This window comes from Aquarana catesbeiana, linkage group LG11, assembly GCF_042186555.1.
Source record: "Aquarana catesbeiana isolate 2022-GZ linkage group LG11, ASM4218655v1, whole genome shotgun sequence".
Lineage (NCBI taxonomy): Eukaryota > Metazoa > Chordata > Amphibia > Anura > Ranidae > Aquarana > Aquarana catesbeiana.
Genome location: NC_133334.1, coordinates 264828152 through 264850929, shown reverse-complemented (window position 1 = coordinate 264850929; position 22778 = coordinate 264828152). Strand labels below are relative to the sequence as shown.

The following is a 22778-nucleotide window of genomic DNA, read 5'->3' as shown; positions in this document are numbered from 1 at the left end:
AAGATGATGTAGATTGGGTTTATATGGATATGTGTACTTCTTATTGTAAGATGTTATTACATTGTAAACTACTATACTACTTTTACTGGATGAATTGCAATTCTCTCAAGTGAAATCTACAAAATTGGATTGGCCAGAGCAAAAGGAGTTTCCTTTTTTATCCATTGAAGAACACAGGAATTCAGATACAGTTGGGTTATATGCTGCCTGGAGCAATGGTCTCCAAACTGTGGCTTTGGGATCAGATGTAGAACACTGCTTCCCTTTATCCGGCCCTTGGGGCACATTTCCTCCCACTGATACAAGACACTATTCCTCCCACTGACACCAACAATGGGGTTCTTTTCCTCCCACTGACACCAATGATGAAGCGCTATTCCATCCACTGGTACAAACTGTGAGGCACTATTCCTCCCACCAATTACCAGTGATGCATTGCAGTAAACTTGCCCTTTGTTTAGAAAGTTTGGAGAACCCTGGCCTAAAGGATGATTGAACACTGGCAAACAGAAAAATCTTAAGCCAGCCCCAGTTTAACCCCTCATCTATCCAGCATGTCTCAGTTTTTTGCTAGTGACCTAGGAGGATGGACATATTTTCTCCAGGTCTGCTGAGAAATTCTTACAAATCTTTTTTATTTATTTTTTTATGCTAGCCTTTTTTCTTTTTTTTGTACTCAAGGATTATTTCCTTCAGCTTCAGACAAGATTCCTTTCGACATAGCTACTTCAGCTGGTCTCTACACAGCAGCCATCTGGATCAGCAATTGCACAACCTAGCTTTGGAGGCCGTACCCTGCTGGACTGGATACATTGGGCTAGCCTTGAATGTAACCTTCAGGTTCTGGAGCTGTGCCCCATAAGGGACTTAACTCCCATCCTCATGAACACATCCTGTCCACGGGACGTTAACAGCACCTCGAGGTTCATATACTCCTTATCGTTCTCCCTTCCCTGAGGGACTCCCTGACCCACATGGTAGGCTAAGACTAGCTTTAACTGTTCCTCATTTGTCCAAAGACCAGGATCCTCATGTTGGCCCATGCATGCCTGTTGCTCCTCAGAGTACTTACACTTGTGTTCTCTTTAGTACCCTCTCCTGGCATCCCCATTTTAGAATGCACATGCAGCTTTCTGTAAAAAGTAAGCCTCATGAAGCTAGGGACCTAACCCCTGTAAGATCTGGCTGATTCAGACGTCACCTGGTTCCAGTGTTTGCGGTCACCTGTCACTGGTGAGTGAGACAGTCCCATTCAGGCCCTCCCTTAAAAGGTCTACTCTCTTGTTTGTCTGTAGCTCCCTTGATGTCGCGCAATGGTTTCATTCTTTCTGTTCTATTGAACGACTGTAGGAAGGTTGAGGACCCCACTCCTCACCGCAGAATTGTCCTCCCCTTTCCTATTCTTTACTTCTTTACCAGCTCTTTTCAGTCCACCTCCCTGTGGTTGTGGGTTCTTTGCAGGCCTGTGGTCCTGTTTACACAAACCGGGTAGTCCCTGTCATAACCTTTACATCTCTTCAGGCAACCAAGATCATTTTTTACTCTTGCTCATCTGATCTTTTTGAAGAAATAGTTTCCTACTTTGGACTTTGTTGGATACCATCTAATTGTTGCAGAGAAGGGGAGAGTTGTTTGACCCCCTGTGCTAGACAATATTAAGAGTATCGGCCTTGCTCGAATGGTCCTTTATAAAGGATCCTGGCTTTCACCCCAGAAGTTTCTCTGTGGGATAAATCATCTCTTTCCTACATTCTGGCCTGGATCTGCATTTGGCTGTAAGCACTTTTAAGGTTCAGGTGTCTGCTGTTTCCATACTGTTTTACGTTGGCCTCTCCTTCTTTGATTAAGACCATTGTATAGGCGGTCTCCCATGTAAACTCCCCTTCTGGGAATCTGGGTCTGCTTTAGAAACATAGGGACATGCCTCTGTCGACCTGCATCCAAAAAGTGGATTTCTTTGTGGCCATCATCTCTGTTAAGTAGTGTTCAAACTTGCAGTCTTCTTGCAAAGATCCCTTTTTTACTTTGCATAGAGACAAGGTGATGTTGAGGTCCAGGACTTCCTTCTTACCTAAGGTAGTTTTTGCCTTTCACTTCAACTAGTACATTGTTCTCCTGCCCCTCTGTTCAGCTTCGGTTTATCAAAAGGAAATTTACAGTTGTGCTCAAAAGTTTGTATCCACTGACAGAAATCATGATATTTTGGCATTGATATTGAAAATATAACTGATCATGCGACAAAACGGTCTTTTGTTTAAGGATGAATCATGTGAAGCCATTTATTATCACATAGTTTGGCTCCTTTTTAAATCATAATGATAACAGGAATCTCCCAAATGGCCCTGATCAGAAGTTTCCATCCCCTGGAATGTTTGGCCTTGGTCCAAACACACAAGGTGACGCACACAGGTTAAAATGCCAATTAAAGTTTAATTTCCCACATCTGTGGCTTTTTAAATTGCAATTAGTGTCTGTTTAAAAATAGTCAATGAGTTTTAGTTTTCACATGGATGCACTGAGCCGGCTAGATACTGAGCCATGGGGAGCAGAAAAGAACTCTTAAAAGACCCGCGTAACAAGGTAATGGAACTTTATAAAGATGGAAAATGATATAGAAATATATCCAAAGTCTTGAATATGCCAGTCAGTACTGTTCAACCACTTTTTAAGAAAAAAATTCCCGGATCTCTTGACACCAAGCCAAGGTCAGGTAGAGAAAGAACGATTGCAGCCACAACTGCCAGAAGAATTGTTGGGGATACAAAGAAAAAAGCACAGGTAACCTCAGGAGAAATACAGGCTTCTCTGTAAAAAGACTGTGTTTTTCTTTTCTTTATTTTTTTAAGGATCACAATACTTAAACAAAAATGAGCTGCATGGTTGAGTTACCAGAAAGAAGCCTTTACTGCCCCCAATGTCACAAAAAAGCCCGGTTACAATATGCTCGACAAAACCTTGACACGCCTCACCGCTTTTGGCACACTGAAATCTGGAGTGATGAGACCAAAATAGAGCTTTATGGTCACCACCATAAGTGCTATGTTTAGAAAGGTATCAGTAACACATAAGACCATCCTCACTGATGTTTTGGGGGTGTGCGAGCTCTAAAGGTTCAGGGAATCTTGTGAAAATTGATGGCAAGATGAATGCAGCATATTATCAGAAAATAGCAGGCAGTTTGCATTCTTTGCATGAAAGCTGCGCATGGGAGGCTCTTGGTCTTGTGAAGGTTCTGGAGTGTCCATCACAGTCTCTTCACCTTAATATCATCGAGCCGTTATGGGAGATCTCAAATGTGCGGCTCATGCAAGACCACCAAAGACTGCATAACCTGGAGGCATTTTGCCAAGACGAATGGGCAGTTATACCACCTGCAAGAATTTGGGGCCTCATAGACAACTATTACAGAAGACTGTACGCTGTCATTGATGCCAAGGGGTGCAGTATACAGTATTAAGAGCTAAGGAGATGCAGACTTTTGAACAGGGGGCATTTCATTGGTTTACAAAAATGTATAGTGTGGTCCCTCGTGCTAAATTGAGTAAACAGGCTATGTGGATATCCGCGTGATTAACTAAAATAACGAATGATGAAAAATATAATAAAAAATATTAATAATAAATGTGTGTGGATGGTGATGATGTCTCTATGGACTGCAGCAAAATCGAAAGTGTTCACTTACACTCAACAATACAATAATAATAAAGTGATTTCGCGCCTCAAATCTATCACCTCAAAGTATAGTAAATATAATTTATAGATGAATAAAATGTGTTCTATAAGTGTAGATACAGTGCAACATCATAACAGTGCTCAATATTAAAATAAATGGGTGATCATCAAAAGTGCTGTTGTGCATCAATATTTAAAAATAAAAAGTTTATATTGTGCATCAATATTTAAAAAAGAGTTTATATTGTGCTTTTTCCACTGGGATCATATAATGGAGAAGGGAGGTGATAATGATTTTTGAAATTGTAGTGATCCGGTGACACTGGGCTCTCTGGACTCTCACCTTAGATAGAATAAATATGGGCATCAAAACAGGTTCTTTGTTCGGTGTAATATAGTGCCATTCAGGTAGGGCTTCTCTGGTGGTGTAGCGGTTCTCCTGATTTAAAGCACCTATCAGATATGGAAACAAAGAAGGGTTGCCCACCTGTGCTCCACCAGTCCGGTGGTATGAACAGGAAAGGGAGAGAAAGATGCCTCCAATGGTGTAGTATGTTAATTAAAATGACTATTTATTGAAAATATAGGTGGTCTCTTACATTGTGAATAATTAAAAACAGCATAAAAGTGAAAAGAGGTTGAGGAGCGGCGTCTGAGGCGCCTCCTTACTGACTTCCGGTTTCGTCTACTCTCGGCCACGCCCTACGCGTTACGTCACCGCTCGTAACAATATAAGGGCACTGTACCACAACAAAAATGGCCGCTATACAACTTCCGGTATCACCACATAAAAGATATCCCTCTCGGGCCAATCCGGTTCCCCAGTTGAAGTCACGAGCGGTGACGTAACGCGTAGGGCGTGGCCGAGAGCAGACGAAACCGGAAGTCAGTAAGGAGGCGCCTCAGACGCCGCTCCTCAACCTCTTTTCACTTTTATGCTGTTTTTAATTATTCACAATGTAAGAGACCATCTATATTTTCAATAAATAGTCATTTTAATTAACATACTACACCATTGGAGGCATCTTTCTCTCCCTTTCCTGTTCATACCACCGGACTGGTGGAGCCCAGGTGGGCAACCCTTCTTTGTTTCCATATCTGATAGGTGCTTTAAATCAGGAGAACCGCTACACCACCAGAGAAGCCCTACCTGAATGGCACTATATTACACCGAACAAAGAACCTGTTTTGATACCCATATTTATTCTATCTAAGGTGAGAGTCCAGAGAGCCCGGTGTAACCGGATCACTACAATTTCAAAAATTATTATCTTCTCCATTATATGATCCCAGTGGAAAAAGCACAATATAAACTCTTTTTTAAATATTGATGCACAATATAAACTTTTTATTTTTAAATATTGATGCACAACAGCACTTTTGATGATCACCCATTTATTTTAATATTGAGCACTGTTATGATGTTGCACTGTATCTACACTTATAGAACACATTTTATTCATCTATAAATTATATTTACTATACTTTGAGGTGATAGATTTGAAGCGCGAAATCACTTTATTATTATTTCATTGGTTTACTTGTTGCCATGTTATGTTTTATGATTGTGCCATACTGTTATCACCTACAGTTAAAGAATGTGAATCCCATACGAAATACAAGAAATGTGTTTTACCTGCTCACTCATGTTTTCATTAAAAATGGTACATACTATTAGCAATTCTCCAAGGATATGCAAACTTTTGAGCACAACTGTATCTCCATTTAAGAATGAAAAAGAATCTGCGCTTAAGATAGACCATAGTGAAAAAGTGAAACAATATAGTGACAAAAAGCAGCGACTCTACCATTAGATATTTACACAGTGCAACTCAAATTTATCATTAAAAGGGTCGCGCTACTAGATAATAATAGTATTGACACTCATAACCAATAAATACAAAGCATATACACTTTTCTCCAAATAGGGGGTAAAACTCTGATCTCAAGCAAAGAAAAGTCCGTGTGCAAAAAGGAAATTGTAAAACTGCAAACAAATCCTCTTCTTAAATGCTCAAAAAAAAGTGCATTTAATTGACATCCATCACCTTTTGACGAAATGCAAGCCGTGACACCACCATCTCTTATAAAAGGAATGCAGGCTTACCATCTACGTGGGACTCTAATTAAAGAAAGGTCTGCAGAGCACGTGGCCAAACAACCCGGCCAACCCCGATCATTTAGGAGCGGTTCTGAAGGATCCCCTCAGAGGTAAATGGATGGACAGTATTGATCACCCCAGCATCATCCAAATTGATTCATCTCTAGGACATAGAAGAAAATGCTCCTAAAAGTGTAAAACCTTACTAGTAAATTTATTAAAGTTTAAAATTTCTCTTACATTAATGTAGCTATAAAAGAATCCTCGCCGGCCAAACATACAGCATACAATCCGCACTTCTGGGATTGAGAACACGTGGCGACGTCAGCACATTGCTCCGCCCTACTTGTTTCGTTCACACGAGAGGTCCAGAATCTCCATTGTCAGACCATCATTCAGGTTTATGATTTCATGGATTGGGTTCCGATCTACTGGATCTGCCACCTGGTCTTCTGTTCATTCGTTTTTTTTCCCCTAATGGACTAGAAAAAGAATAGGGGTTTTCTACTCAATGTAAAAACCTTTTCTTGAAATCTATTGATTTACACAGATCCCACCCTTCTTTATTTATGATTATGCTTTCTGTACGCTCTGGCTACAAAATTGAGGCATGCTGTTAGTAAGAGGGGTCACCTTGGGCTGGCTTACAGCTTTCATTTTTGTTTCTCAATGTTCAGTCCTCCTGTAGGAGGAAGAAGAAGAAAAAGATTTTAATGTGAGTAACAAAATACTATTTTCCAATATATCAGAGTGATTGATTGGATACATTGATCACTGACCTGTGTGACCTCTCTGTGTAGGTGCAGATAAGCTCATTGACTGGCCTGTCCACCATTGTGTATGACCTAAATGTCCGCCAGGAGATCTTTGCTACAGGCATGGCAACAGATAACCCCGAACATGTGACCCACCTGAAAGCCCTGCTGAATTCTGCCAAGACCCCACTGATGACTTCTGTTAGGTTTGTGTCTTAATAATAGACTAAATGTTGTCATGTGAAAATTATGTTTAGATTGATTTTTACATTAGCTTTTTAGGAATGTTTTTTTCTTTTTGGTGGTGGGAAATGGAAAAAAAAACACCTGGAGACTTGCACTGATTTTCAGTATGAGGCTCCCAGCCCCGAGAGCAAATGAATAGTACCTAGCCAGTATTTTATCCCCCTTAACGCTAAAGCACCTTCCTAACACTTAGCTGATCCAGTCACAATTTTTTTTAAAGCCCCCTGTTACTTGTAAAAGAAGAGTGTGTGTGCTCACCATTTTCAGTGCCTGCACTGCCAATAGCCGTTACATTTATTAGAAATGGTCCCCTAAAGTATATTGGGAAACTGACACTTTCTCCGAATCCCTTTGGATCTCAGTGGTTCCTGCTGCTGACCTCCATGCCACTACTATACCCTATAATGGGTGGAGATCAACAGGAAGAACCAGTGAGTGCTGCAGGGGACCTAGAAAAGTGGCACTCTTAGAAGTGTTGGTTTCTTAGCAGACAGGTGGCATGATCCATGACCACTCTTCCTTCTCACAAGGTAAATGGGTATCCAAACCGCCACACGCCAAAGAAAGCCTGGGTATCTAACAGATGAAAAGCCGATTCAGCCCGGCTCCATCCGTTCCGCACCACGGACGCATTTTGTCCTACCCTTCTTCATGGAGTCACCTTGAGGCGGGGTGTGGCCTGGATGAAGCTCATTAGGTCATCATTTGCCTTGTGAGTGTGTACAGAGCCTGGACAGCCTCTCTCCATGCTAGCAACCTTCTCAGTGTGTGTCACTGGTACATGTGATTAGAGGTGCCCTGAATGGAAATTTTGGTACCGAAAGTGAAAATTCAGGATGCCGAAAATGACAGTTTTTATAACATATATATTTTTATATATAATTGTATTATATTCAACTTTTTAGTTAATAATATTAATTTAAATTAATTAATTTATTGGCGGCCATTATTGACACCTTCAGCGCAAGATAAGCTCAATAAAAAAGCATCCCTTTAAATTCTATGTATGTCTTCACATGTTAAAAATCTTGCTTGCTGCATTTTTGGTCAGTTAAAAAAAAAAGCACTAAAAATGCACCTCCTCATTAAAAATGCATCAATACCGCACCCAGGTTATGTTTTTGATGTGTTTTTGAGTCACATGACCAATGAAAACCACACCATAAGCACAGCAAAATTGCGTATGTTTTCTGCGCCATTATCTTCATTTTTTCTCTATTAGTAAAATGGCGAAACCCACATTTCCATCCGAAATGTTTCGCCCCCAAAATTTTTACGGTGCACCTCTACTTGTGATGGAGACCTGGAGCGGCACCCAATGTTTTATCACTGTCAGATAGCATATTCCTAGCTGGGCACTATGTTTCCTTCTGCCTGCTTCTACATCCCTACAATGAATCTGTCACATATCCCATACAGGAGAAATGTCTCCTTTTGTGATTGTCTTACTGTAAATCATCTTATCAATGTTTCATTGGAAAAGCCTTGTTTGCCTAGTTGCAACTACACACGTACACTCACACAACATGTTATTCTCATTCCTGCACATCAAATTTAGAAGCTCATCAGATGAATGTTTGACTGGGTCAAAGAGGGTTCTTCAGAGCATTCCTGAGGAACCACAGGTCACAAGTCCTTTACCACCTGCCCAGGAGAGGGAATCCGGTAAGCTTTTTAGATGTGTATTTTATGTATACACTATCTATGGAACTCTTAAAATGATTGTAAAGTTTTTTTTGTTTTTTTTGTTTTTTATTAAAGTGGTAGTAAACTCAGTTTCTCTTTCGTTCATTGACAGACACAGCGCTCCATTATTCAGAACCATAGGGTTATATCGCCCTCTACAGGAGTAGGACACTAGGCAGAAAAAGACTTGGCTACGCCTATGGGCAGTCCTAGGTGATATACACCCCCCTCACTGCTATAGGCCTTTAGTTTTGTTCTGCCTAGTCAGGAGTAAGGACCTAGTTCCCTGCTGGGATCTCTGGTCCTGGGAATTTTTTATTTTTGCTTTTTAAACTACTTTTTTTCTCTTGGATTTTTTCCTGTGAGATCTACAATCAACTGCCTGACTGGGCGACGGGCTGGACACTAAGATCCAGTGGTCTCCCCAGTCTGGCTAGCAAGCGCGAGCACGTGCAGACCGCAGCTACGCGCTAGGTCGGCCGTGACATAGCCCCACTGGACAGGGGCTGGCCCTGCGAGTTAAACGTCTCACGAGGTCGCATACGACCAGGTCTCAACCTGAGTCTCAGCGTCCCTCATTGCCGACAGCCCCCCACTTCGGTGGCAAGGAGGATCTGTCTGGGAGAGTTACCCGTGCTGGAGCGGTAAGTAAGGGGCCCCCTCCTCTCCTTCCCTGGAGTGGTGCGGGGCACGGGTTCTCCCTGGGGTGGTTGGTCCCTCTGGGGTCCTCCTCCACATCTCCCCCTTCCCCGGGTGAGGCCCAGGCCTCTGGCTTAGGTGCTTCGGACACTCTGTCCACCTCCCCTCCCCTCCAGGGTTGTCACTATGGGGGGGGGGTCGACCTTGGCACCTGCTGGATGGTTGGGTGGGTGACCAGGCACCTGCAGATCTACGCCCCCTGCGCCGGCCTTCCACTAATTTAGGCCGCGGCTTTGTGGCCTACCGAGCACTCGCAGCCGAATATTTAGGCTGTGGCTTTTGCGGCCTATCGTCTGGGAGACGTGTGGGGCGGCCCTATAGCCGGTGGAGAGGCCGCTGCTTTCCGTTGCGGGCATCCGCCCTCCTTCCTCGGCTCTAGCCTGGTCCGGTCCCCCCGCGGACCTGTGCACTCGCGGCGGGTGTCCGAAAATTTAGGTTGCGGCCTGCTAGTCCCCACACCGGATGCCTTCTTCTAGGGTGACGGCGCTGTTGGGGCTCTGAGAGCAACCCCCTTTTGGGGGGGGTTGTTTGAGTGGGCCCTCCTAGGTGCCCCCTGTGAGGGGACTTAGTGGATGCACCCTGTGAGGGGCCTCAGCCAGTGCCCCCTGTGAAGGACCCAGTGGTGTCTCCTGTGCGGGGCATCCATAGGCATCCCCTGTGCTGGGTCTCAGCCAGTAGTGCCCCCTGTGAGGGAATTCAGTGGTGCCCAATGTGCGGAGTATCCATAGATGCCCCCTGTGCGGGGTCTCAGCCAGTGTTAGGGGTCCAATTGTGCCCCTTTTGCGGGGTCTCATCCGGTGCCCCTTGTTAGAAGCCTTGGTCAACGCCCCGTTTGCGGGGCCTCGGTCGACGTCCCCCGTGTGGGACCTCGGTCGACGTCCCCCGTGTGGGACCTCGGTGATGCCCCTGTATGGGGCCTAAGGTGGCAGAGGTTTTAGTCGGCGCCCCCCCCCCCCCCCTGTTCTTTGCTTTTTCACAGATGGCACTTAGGCATATAGGCTAGTAAATCCCCCCTGCCCTCCCCTGCCTCATCGGTCTCGACTGATCCTATGTCTGTTTCTGCCGTCTTGGATGTGGCCCACCTTGTGGAGTTGGTGGCTACACTCTCTGTCCTGTCAGTTAGTGAGGTTGTTCCTCCATAACTGCAGTGGCGCACAAGAAGGTGCTGGTTGTCTCCCTTGTTACATCTGTGTGGGAAACTTTAAAGATGGAGGATGCAGCTGTGGCTGCGGCAGAGGTGCCGGTCTCCTTGGCACCCACACCCATAAACTTTCACGTATGGCAAAAGCGTTCCCTTCTCCCTCCTATTTTGGAATATTTGTTCGTATAGACTGGGAGTGTCCAAAGGGTCCCTTTGTGGTTCCAAAGACGCTTTACTGTGAAGTACCCCTTGTGGGGTCCCTCCTTAAAGAGTGGACTGTTCCACCAGTATTGGATCCCCCTGTCCCTAGGTTGCACAAGGCGACCATGATTCTGGTAGAGGGGTCTCCGGCTTTTAAGGATCCGGCTGACATACCTGGAGGGGGAGCAGATTCCCTCTGCTTTCGCTGAGTTGGCGGACCAGTTGGGCTGGGGGCTGCAGTTTGTATGCAATGCCTCTTGGATGCAGTTCCCTTGGTTACTAAGCTCTCTGTTACTGCAGTGGTGCTTAAACATGTATTGGGGCTATAGTATTGGTCTGCGGACTGGGCTTATAAAAAAAAAAAAGAAAAAAAGCTCTGACTGGGTTACCATTTCAAGGCAATGTCTGTATGGGGCTACCCTGGATGACATTGTTACAAGTCTCACAGGAGGAAAGTGTACATGTCTTTCACAGTCTGAAATAGGGAAAAGGGCCTCGTAGCGGATGCGGTCCTTCTTCTTGGCACACAAAGGACCCGGTCTGGCTAGCCGAGAACGGGACTCCCTAGACCCACGAACAAGGCCCCTTCAGCATGAAGGGGCCTTCGGGCTTCTGTCTACATCACGGATGCTGATTACGCACTCCAATATGTGCCCAACACCAACACTTCCTCCATTTTACTGTGGGAAAAGAGCCTTTTCAGCTCACGGTGTTGACTTTTGGTCTCACCTCAACCCCTCGCGTACTCACAAAGGTGTTGGCCCCAGTTCTGGCGTGGTTACTTCAGCAGGGGATTGCGGTCCTGGGCTGCTTGGATGATCTTCTGCGAGCAGAGTCCTCGGCTACCCTGAGGGGCGACGTAGCTCGCTATACAGACCTCAGTTTTCAGTTGACTTCTATACTACCTGAAGTCTGCTCCAGCTCTTTCCAGAAAATTGTATTTTCTGAGCCTGACTCTGGTTTCATCTCTGGCCAGAGTGTTTCTTCCTCTGGACAAACTCCAGAAGTTTAATGCTACAACTACTGTCTCGCAGGTGGGCCTCCCTGCGGTCCTGCATGTGGGTTTTGGGCCTGATGGTATCTACCTTCTAGGGGGTTCCATTTGCGCAGTTCCATACAAGCCTCTTTCAAGTGAGATGCTGGCGTAAAGTGCCCGAGGTCTCTGGGCTATCGGATTCGGCTGAGACAGAAAACCGTGGGTCCCTGGTCTGGTGGCTTCGCTCTCTGGGATTTCGGCAGGGCACATTTGCATCACCAGGGCGGAACGGAGAGTGTGTTGACAGCCCTGACAGTAGCCAGCATCCTCCAGGGGGCAGAACGCCTTGTTCTGGCCCTCTCTGCCATATGCATTCTACGAGTGGAAAAATGGCAGGCGGTTGCCTCAGTCGTTTAGTGTTTGTCCACGGAGTGGTCCCTTCACCAGGACATGTTTCATTGGATATGTCTCCAATAGGGGCACCCCCAGAGGTAGACCTGTTGGCGTCCCGGCTTAACAGAAGGGTACTGAGGTTTCCGGGAAGGTCATGGGCTTCTCTGGTGGACACTGCAGACGCTCTGGTGGCCCCGTGGGGCCGGTATAGTCGGATCTAAGCCACTCCTCCTCTCAAGATTCTGCCGCGGCTTTTGCGCAGGATAGAGGCCGAAGGGATTCCGGTCATTCTAGTGGACCCAGATGGTCTTGGTACGCCGACTTTGTGCGCGTGGTCCCTTAGCAACTGCCTCTCAGGGAGGTTCTACTGTCCCAAGAGCCGATCTTCCATCCTCCTTCAGTCACTGGTTTTGAAGGCCGGGTGGTTATGAGCTAGGTGCGGAAGTTAACGACTCTGCTAAAGGCTAGGAAGCCTTCCTCTGGGAAGATTTACCACCAGACATGGATAGCATACATATCCTGGTGTGAGGCGCTTGCCATTTACCCTCGTTCTTTCTTGGTGGCTCAGATTTCGACCTTCCTTCGGGGTGGGTGTCGGCCTTGTCGGTTTTCTTCAGCATCCCCTGGTTTCGCACTCCCTGGTGTGTACTCTTAATCAAGGGGTTCGACATCTGCCTGTACCAGTGTGGTTGTTTCTACCGCCGTGGGATCTACTCTTGGTGCCTTCGGTTTTACAGGAGCCTCCTGTTGGAAATATTTGGGAGGTTCCTCTGCTTGCCCTGTCCCAGAAGGTGGCTGTTTTGGTTGTTATCACTTCTGCTCGCCAAGTGTTGGAACTGTAGGCGTTACCATGTCATACTTCTTAAATGGTGATCCACAAAAATGAAGTGGTTCTTCGCCCTTGTCTGTGGTTCCCTCCTCTGATTCCTTTTGATGAAGGACGTTGTATTGCCTTCCCTGTATCCCAGGTCAAAATGTCCTAAGGGATTTACCTTACATGTCCTGGATGTGTTCGGGTGTATTTGGCAGTCACAGGGCCTTTGATCACGGGTCAAGAAAGGGGCTGTCTGCCTCTGCGACCTTTCCAGATAGATCAGACAGACGATGGCTCTGGTCTATTCTATCAGAGGTTGGGTTCCTCCTTTCCCTGTTACGGCACATTCTACTTGGCTGCTTGTTGCTTCTTGGGCCTTCCATTATCAGGCGTCAGCTGCACTGGTTTGCAAGGTGGCCACTTGGTCGTCGGTGTTCACTTTCACAAAATTCTACAACGTGGATGTGCAGGCATCTGGGGATGCTTCTTTTGGCCACAAGGTGTAGCAGGCTGCTGTTTAGAGGGTCTATTACCTCTTGAAGGGGTATTGTTCAGATTGGGCTCCAGTTTGTGTTGAACTCCTGTTACCTGGTTGGCTCTTGTGTTAGCCTTGGGATTTTTTCGTTGTCCCACCCCAGTTTGGCGCTGCTTTGGGACATCCCTATGGTTCTGAATAATGGAGGGCTGTGTCTGTCAATGAACAAAAGAGAATATGGGATTTTTGACTTACCGTAAAATCCATTTCTCTGAGTTCATTGACAGACACAGCACCCATCCCTCTAAGGAGTTTTGATGCTTCTGACACTGCTTCTTACTAAACTGAAGGCCTATAGCAAAGAGGGGGGTGTATATCACCTAGGGCTGCCCATAGGTGTAGTCGATTTTTTTTTTCTGCCTAGTGTTCTACTCCTGTAGGGGGCGATATAACCCTATGGTTCTGAATAGTGGAGCGCTGTGTCCGTCAATGAACGCAGAGAAATGGATTTTACGGTAAGTCAAAACCCCATTTTTTTTTTACTTGTACCTACAGGAAAGCCTATAATATTGTTTATCTGTAGGTACAGTGAATATCTTCTAAACTTGCACTGTTTAGAAGATATTCTCATTGCACGCAGCCGGCGATGTCACCGGCGCATGCACTCTGAAGGTCTGGCACGGTCCTTCAGAGCTCGTGCCATAGATGATTGCTCTCACGCGCATGGCGTTGGCCACTCATGTGGACCATGAAACCGGAAGGAAGACTGGGTGAAGATGGAAGCCCTGTCAGCGGTGACAATACGCAACTGGAGGGCTTTGTTTTAAGGTAAGTCTCACATAATGTGCTAGTAAGCGATGCACATTATGACATTGCTTTGTATGGGATTTTCTTTTAAGATGCGGTTTACTACCGCTTTAACATTTTCTACTTACTCTGTGTAATAGTTTTGCACAGAGCAGCCCCGATCCTCCAGAGGACACTGCCTTTATAACCCCTTTAAAGTTAAAGTAAACCTGGCATGACCATAATTTAGAAGGGAAGGGAAGGAGAGGCTGTGTGAAGAGGAAGAGAGGGGAGAAGAGATGCAGCCATGCACAGTGCTGGATCTGAGAAATGGAAAACATTTTTTTTACCTAAATGCAAGGATTGCATTAAGGTAAAAAAACGTTTTTAGTTTTAGTATCACTTTAAAGTGTATGTCAAGGCATTACCCAGGTTAGTCAGAACCTCCCTCAATACCATTCACTTCCTGTTCTCAAGGAGCAACAGGAAGCAAGTTCGCCCGTTGGATTATTCTTGCATCTTGCTCTGGTTACAACTCTAAAATGTTTGATTCCCCCTCACTTTCTGTCCCAGTGACAGTGTATAAAAGAAAGAATATAGGGGTACACAAAAGCTAAAAGAAGAAATATAGGGGTAAACAAAAGATAAAAGATCAAATATAGGGGTACACAAAAGATGAAGACAAATACAGCAAAAAAACAAATTAACACACCTCCTTGACTTGTGCATCTGAATTGGGTCGTTCACTACTGTCATTTGTTTCTCTCTAGATAAACAGGAGGATAAGCCCAAAGACCCTCCGCCGATTCAGAATTCTCCATCTATGAGGTTTGTTTGTTACAACTATTCAGTAGTAATGTGGACACCGCTGTTTAGAGAATTTAGGGCCAATTCGTATGCAGTGACACGTTTTACTGCATTGTAAAACGTCTGTCGCTGCAGGAAAACATTTGTTTCATATGTGCCCCATTCACACTGCAACGCAACCTAGTGCTGCGCTTAAATACAGACATGCTGCATCCTATTGCAGCACACAGGCCCGAATCGCACTGCATCACGCTGCCTGACATTGCAGTGAATAAAGTGTACGATTTGTACACTTCAGATAAAGTACACCAAAAAAAAAGGGAGCAGTGCGATGCGATTACTGCATTACACTGCCCCCTAGCGCAGCACAGGACAGCCGGAGCGGTGAATCAATCGGCTACTCACTTGTGATTTCACAGAGAGGCAGTGTGAATTGTCCCTTAAAGCGGAGTTCCACCCAAAAGTGGAACTTCCGCTTATTTGTCTCCTCCCCCCTCCGGTGCCACATTTGGCACCTTTCAGGGGGGAACGGGACCTGTTTTTGACAGGTCCCCTTCTCCACTTACGGAGACGGTGACACGGCGAAGCTCTGCCGCCTTCCTCCACCGCCGGGCCAATTAGAAAGCGCAGCGTGCTTTGCGCATGCGCAGTAGGGAACCAGCTGTGAAGCCGAAAGGCTTCACTGCCAGGTTCCCTTATCGGCAATGGCAACAGCTGCACCCGACAGCCGATTCGAAGATTGGCTGGGGTTCCGACATTGTGGGCTCCCTGGACAGGTAAGTGTCCATATATTAAAAGTCAGCAGCTGCAGTATTTGTAGCTGCTGACTTTTAATTTTACGTGGGGTGGGTGGACCTCCGCTTTAAAGGGTGCTGAAAGGCATCTTTAGTTAGCTGCTCCATTGCTTGTTTTTAAACATGTAATATGTTGTTACAGGTCACATGAAATAGGAGATATATTCTCCTTAAAACAGAGGGTTGTTTTTATTCCTGTATGACCAGTGTAAGCGCAAACAACAAGACTGTTGGGTCCTCCTTCCCTGGATGGTCTGGGGCAGCTGCTATTTATTTTCTCAATTTCTTAAATCCCTCCCCTCTTTGTATTTGTTTTGTAGTTTTCACCCAATAGTGAAATGGTATGAAAAAGGCGACACGGTTTTCTTGGCTGTGAAATTACAAGAGATAACAGATCATAAGTGTACATTCCACCCAACCAGAGTGCTATTCAGGTAATCACAGTTTAGCTTGTGTAGCCGTTATAAATGTTCTAAAAATAATTATATACACTTTATGGCAAGAAGTTTGATGACATCTGACCATCATAGCTAAGTAAACTTGCTGCACATCTCATTCCAAAACCATGGCCATTAAAGCGTTATTGAATCCAAAACCAAAATGTATTATAGTGCAGCTTACCGATCACTTGTCGAAAATATCTTTGTATGCTGTAGCATTGATAGTACCCTTAACTGGAGACGTTTCAACTCATTTAGCGGGTTGTCCACAAACATTTGCCCATATATGTTTACTGGCCAAAAGATGGATACCTGTCTTATCACAACTACTATATTGTATATGCTGGTGTTCCCCTTTAATTCCCATGTTTGGTGGATAGGAATCATGTGACTCAATGTGAGTGGTTCACTTAAAGTACATTACACTTCCAAAGGGGGAGAAGCCTGAACATGGCGCCTGCAAGGATCTCGTCCTAAGAGCTCAAGAAGATCCCACTCATGCTATGCCAATGAGTAGCAAGTAGCTATCCCTACTGCCTCGTGCCCTAAGCTGCAGAGGCCGGCCTTACCATTCTGCTGAGAGCGCGTGGATGTAGAGGGGAGAGCTGAAAGCCAGGAGGATCCCCGGGATCAGTGGAGGAGAGGCAGGCAAGGCAGAGTGGCACTGCATACCTGCCTGCCGAGTCCCCTGGAATAGGCAACGCCGAGAGTGGACAGTGGGTGGACCCGGACTCGGGCTCGCGGGGAGTACTCTGAGAGGATCAGGAAGTGCCCAGCGAGGTACGGTGGGAGTGCGGCTGGGGAGTGTGGCTGGAGAGAGCGGCGGAAACCGAAGCTTCCCTTTTGTTACGGGAGACATCTGAGGGGCGCCGGAGAGCTCTGCACCCAGTGGAGAGGCTAGACGTTCTTTTACCAGTTCCCCGCCCCCCACTCCAGAAAGAAGTCCTCCATCCATATACTCCCTGCCCAGAGAGGGAAGCGTAATAACTCTGTGGATAAGCCATAGGATGTAATAATGATAAAAGTTTTGCTAATCGCGATTTCAAGCTTCACTTTTGTAGCAGATTAGGATGGGAACTGCCAGGAAAGAAGTGAGTCAAAAAGCTGTTCTTTATTAAGTTCTGCTTCTGTGTGCTCTTCCTCCTTCCTAAGGCTTATAATCCCCCAAAGATCTTATAGCACACTATATTCTGTGGGGCAAAAGGGGACCCAAGAGGCAGAGTTTAAAAGTATATCTAAGAGAAGCAAAACTACCTAAAGTATCAGCAGAAAAATTGCAAGCCTTAGAGGACCCAATAACACAAGGGGAAATTAGTCTGGCAATAAAAAATACAGCGACAGCAAAGAGTCCAGGCCCTGGCGGATTCACGATCCTATACTGTAAAAAAATGTAAAGAACAATTAATTCCAAAATTAAGTGTATATATGAATGAACTGGGAAAGGGGGAGGAGATCAGGAGGGAATCATTACAGGCTCATATAACAGTTATTCCGAAAGGGGAAAAAGACGCAACCCTGTGTTCCAGTGATAGACCAATAGTGCTAATAAACACTGACACAAAACTTTATGCTAAGATCCTGGCCACAAGACTAAAAGAGCTGATGCTCGAGTTGATCCATGCTAACCAGGTTTTATTCCAGGAAAATTACATTCCTTTACTTAATGAGATCAAAGCAGAAATTTAAAAAATATCAACATGTCCACTCACATGGGTGGGACGGATAAATCTGGTAAAAATGGCAATACTCCCAAAAATTTTTTAGAAATGTCAAATGCTACCAGTAGCCCTTCCTCTGACCTTTTTTAAAGTTATAAGGACAATGATCTTAAGGTGTATATATGGCAAAACAAGAAACCAAGAATACAGTTTTCAATACTGAATAGAGATAAAGCCCAAGGGGGATTAGCTGCACCAGATATTAAAAGGTACTACAATGCGATAATATTGGCACGAATGATTGAATGGACTACCACAAAAAGCAACAAAAGTTGGGTAAAGATGGAAAACACATTTTAGTTGCGCACAATTAATTAAGAATGTTTGGATTCCACCAAAGTATAGGACATTTGAATAGATGCACATGAATTGAATATGGGATATAATTTAAAGACAGGCAAAATGTCACTTGAAGGAATAATTTTTTTCTTTTTACCCGGCAACGGGGTACACTTTGGGGATTGAATTAAGAATGCACAGTTAAAAGATATAATAAACAAAAAGGGAAAATACAAGCATATCGGAAACTAAAGCACAATAGTGAATTGATGGTATTAAATGAATGGAGGCACTTGCAGTTAAAACATTTTGTGTCAAAACTACTGCAACCAATAAGATTGGAAGAGAACTTAAACCCAATAGAATATGTAACACAGTATATAACAGATATAAAAAATACTTAGTTTGGAAGGGCTGGGAATGCCTCCATTCGTTGTAAAATGGGAAAAAGAGTTGGGATCACATTTAGAAGAGCAACAAAAAAGTAAAGTATTGAGAGAAAAACACAGTTTTGCGATGGATGTAACTACAATAGAGATGAATTATAAACGTCTGTCAAAATGGTACATAACACGCGTGAAGGCACAAAAATATCAGCCAGAATAATTGCCATTGTGTTGGAGAGGCTGTGGCCAGAGGGGTAGAGGTCCCATCTATGGTGGGAATGCCCGAAAAAATGGGAATTCTGGAAGGAGGTACAATTACATATGAAGGAGATTACGGGACTGGAGATCCCAGATGACCTGTGGTTCTGTTGATTTTCATAGTACAAACTTTACAAAAAAAACAATATAAGGGAACAGTACTGCCACATTTGATAAACGCAACTAAAGGAGTGATACCAAAAAAAAATGGCCTGATATAGAAAGCCCCACAATAGGCGAGTGGTATGAAAGATTTGAATATATTTAAAAAAGGAGTACCTGAGTAGCAGGGAAGACGAGCAAGTAGGAGGATTTGACAGCATATGGAAAGCTGGCTAGAATTTAGGAAATATTCAGAAAACTGGGTAGAATAGGTAAGGGAGAAAGGAGAGCGATTTGAGAGAAGTGAGAGGAAGAAGCGAGAGGCACAATTGGGAGGTTGGGAGGGAGAGAGGGGATTTGGAAGAACATACGGGTAAAGGGGAGATGGTATGATAAATTATAAATGTACGTTTCTTCTTTTTTGGATAAGTGGATTATATATGGAAAATCAAATAAAGTTTAAATTAAAAAAAAGGAATCGTGTGACTCCGTGCTTTTTTCTTCCAGTTGTCATGCTGAAGGGAAGCACTATAAAGCAGACTTTGATCTCTATAAGGAAATTGTTCCTGAAAAGTCTCGGTGTTCAGTGAAGAGCGGAGAAGCTATCATTACTTTAGAAAAAAAGAATCATGAATCGTGGGCCAGGTTACAAACACAGAAGGTGAGTCGCGGGATATATAATGTGCTTCTTGTACAGTCTGTAGAGCTTAATGGACCAAACTGACCAGTGCTATACTCTGCTTCAGCACCCATACGTCAGCTACGACTATGACCAGCTGGAAGATTCGGAGGACAGCAACTCACCTCCTGCAGGTATGGCCTTTCTGCTTCTCAATGTAAATCCTTATACTGAAGGAGCAGCACTATAGAGATACAAGTACTGGTACAGGGACCACCGTTGTACCCTAAAATACTTCTGCCATCCCCCAGCTTATACACACCACATATAAGAGCCCATTGATGTTCTGACAGATCTTTTTTTTAAGCTGAGCTCCTTGCAGATATAAAAAAAAACAAACAAAATACCTGAAGATTCCTAATTCGCTTCCTGTATCCCCATTGCTCAGCTGCACTTGACTGTGCGTGGGAGTGGCAGCACTCTGAGCCAGTCTGGGCTCTCTATTGCTTTATTAGTGATGAAGCTGGCGAAGTGAAGCTGGTCCAAACAAATGATTTACTTCACCAACAGTTGCCGTGGCTGGGAGTGCTGTAGAAATGTAGCCTCAGCTCCATCCAATATACAGCACTGTGTTCCAGCAGCGGGACGCAATCTTCCTCTCCTGCTCCTGGAACAAAATCAGGTCACGCTGCTTAGCCATTCAGCAGAAGTTTTTTATTCTTTGAAAGAATATAAAGCTTCCTCTGATTGGCTGAGCCGGAGTTCATGACATCATCAGCCCACATCTCTGCCTCAACCAATCAGGGGAAGCTTTGTATTAACTGATTGAAGAAACAGTGCTGTTTTTGACAGATATCTGCCCCACTTCAGGGAGACCTGGCTGAGGCGAGTCTGGCCCTGTTCCTCCTTCCCCCACCACTGGGCCATTCAAAAAGTGCAGCAATGGTGGTGGCAGCACCCGGGAGCCGATGGAAACATCGACTGCGGTGCAAACATCGCTGGATTCCAGGAAAGGTAAGTGTCCTAATATTAAAAGTCAGCAGCTACAGTATTTGTAGCTGCTGACTTTAAATGTTTTCGTTTGGGGGCTGGACCTCTTTAACCCGGCTGAATTGCATTGTTGCAGTCAAGCAAAGAGAAATTTTTTCAGGGGTGCCTGGATTATATGACTGGCTGAGCAGACCTGCAAACTATTAAAGGATAAGTTCTCCTTTCATTTACATGTTACACCCATAGTTGGGGTGTAACATGTTATGAATGCACTCGATCCCTGCTGTGCCAGCTAGCGGGGGGTTCTTCTCCATCCGCTAGCTGTCAAAAAAAAAACCATGGCTGTGCGGGGCTCTGCCCACCCGGCCGCGTCACTCATTCATAGCGCTTTGTGAATGGAAAACTACAAGGTCCAGCAGCCTTTGCGGCTGTCGGCTTTCATTTTCAATGAACTACCACGGTGCTATGAGCGCTGTGGTGGTTCATTCAGTCTTCCTGTCAGCATGTATCGGCATCCTCATACGAGGTGCAAGCAATTCTATACACTGACTGTCTGAGACCTGCATGGCAACAGCGATCTGCTTATCGCTGGTGCAATGCCTTACAGGCTCCTGCAACAAAAAATAATAAGTGCACATTTTTTTACCTGCAAAAAAATGAGCATTTGTGATTTTTTTTTTTCTAAAAAAAGGCGAATTTTTCCTTTAACCTGGAGGTCAGCTACTGGCTTTATAGGGTTGTGTTTTGGCTGTCACATATAGGAATCTAGAGGTAAGAGGCTGAGCTGCAAACCAGCAGAAATGGCTGAAAATTATGGAACATATTGAGGGTTTTTTTTTTTTTTTTTTTTGTAGAAGTGGTTGTAAGCTGTATGGGTGCGCGTCGATCATCTGGTTCAAGGGGGGATAATGCACCTGCAGAGACTTGTTGTAGCACCTGTGTGCAAAGGCGCTTCACTGGGGTGTTATGATTTGATAATATAGAAAAAATACTGTAATATTGTATCTCTGATCCTTTATCTCTGTTCTCTTCCTAGTGTTCCAGGAACGCCTCAGTAAGTCCTACACCTATATGTGTGAGAGTGCAGTGTCCACCGACTACAGCGACACGGAAAGTATTTGTGATTAACCCAGTAAGAAGTGGAGCGGAGGACCAGTTTTATGATGTCATTCTTCTATTCTTGTGACTGTCCTATAACACAGCTCAGGGCGGAATCACTTTCTTTGTATATTCTTGTACATAGGAGTTGATCTATATTTTTGTTTCCTGAAACAGAAGTCTTCCAGCTGTCACCGAAAAATGACAAGTGGTGATTATTATTATTATTATATAGGATTTATATAGCTCCAACAGTTTGTGCAGCGCTTTACAACATAACATGACAAGTGATTATAAGCACAAAATGAAACCAAATATCCCTTGATATTTTGACTTTCGGCATGCACTTAATGCATGATGCATTATTTCCGTGGGTGGGAGAGATTAAGGATAAAACTGGACCGGGGAATCATCCTGACAAACTCCACCCAAACAGCAATTTCTCATTCATTGTGTGATTCATGTAAGGTCTACTCCTAGCCAGGATCTCTCTCACCGCCCCCCCACACCCCCAAACACACTTTGTTTTTTGAAAAGCATTATAGTGCTAGAGATAGAAATGGGGAAAGCGGGTGCACTGCTCTTTATTTTACTTGTAGTTTGAAGGTTTTACAGTGTTTTTGGTAAGTCTTGCATCCTGCACCATAAAGGCAATACAAAATTTCTCCAGCTAGTCGGCACAGAAAAAAAAAAAAAATCTTGCACCAATTAAGCCCCACTTGCTGTGCCAGTTTAGCCCTACCCTCTGTAATAATTCAGTTCCACCCCACCCCCCCTTGTAAAAATTAAATCCCACCTCCTGTAACAGGCCCTATCTCCTGCACCACTTAGGCCGCAATTAAGTAAAGTTCCCAAATACCAGCTTTTCTATGCCAATTAATACTGCTTTGCAAGCTAAGAACATGGCCAGAAAGTGTCTACCCTGTGAATAAACGTGCTTGGTCACCTGTCTGCATAATCTGATCTCTCCTGCTGTTCAGCTAAGTTTTACAAAACTGTGATTTTGGGCCTGTAAAAAGAACCTGTGCTCGCTACCTGCATGCTGTGGGCGACTTAAGGAATTTGGGCCCATTCACACCTAATGTATATTGTAACACATATGTACGGTGGGGAAAATAATTTTTTGATCCCCTGCAGATTTTGTAAGTTTGCCCACTTACAAAGAAATGAAAGGCCTATCGTTGTTATCATAGGTGTATTTTAAATGATAGAGACAGAATATCAACCAAAAATCCAGAAATAACACATGATACAAATGTTATAAATTGAGTTGCAGTTCAGTGAGTAAAATAAGTATTTGATTCCCAAGCAAAACATGACTTGGTACTTGGTGGAGAAACCC

General features: G+C 44.5%; 1 protein-coding gene across 1 annotated transcript in view; it reads left to right on the top strand.

Moving 5' to 3' along the window:
• The window catches only part of TDRD12 (tudor domain containing 12), a 101109-nt gene extending 78679 nt beyond the window's left edge, over positions 1-22430 (top strand). The window contains exons 25-30 of the mRNA XM_073603895.1: positions 6574-6734; positions 8333-8439; positions 14716-14773; positions 15867-15980; positions 19237-19542; positions 21375-22430. Of these exons, the coding sequence (XP_073459996.1) occupies positions 6574-6734; positions 8333-8439; positions 14716-14773; positions 15867-15980; positions 19237-19453 (657 nt within the window). The 3' untranslated portion in view covers positions 19454-19542; positions 21375-22430. The remainder of the gene's footprint in view (positions 1-6573; positions 6735-8332; positions 8440-14715; positions 14774-15866; positions 15981-19236; positions 19543-21374) is intronic.
• Positions 22431-22778: the final 348 nt, after the last annotated feature.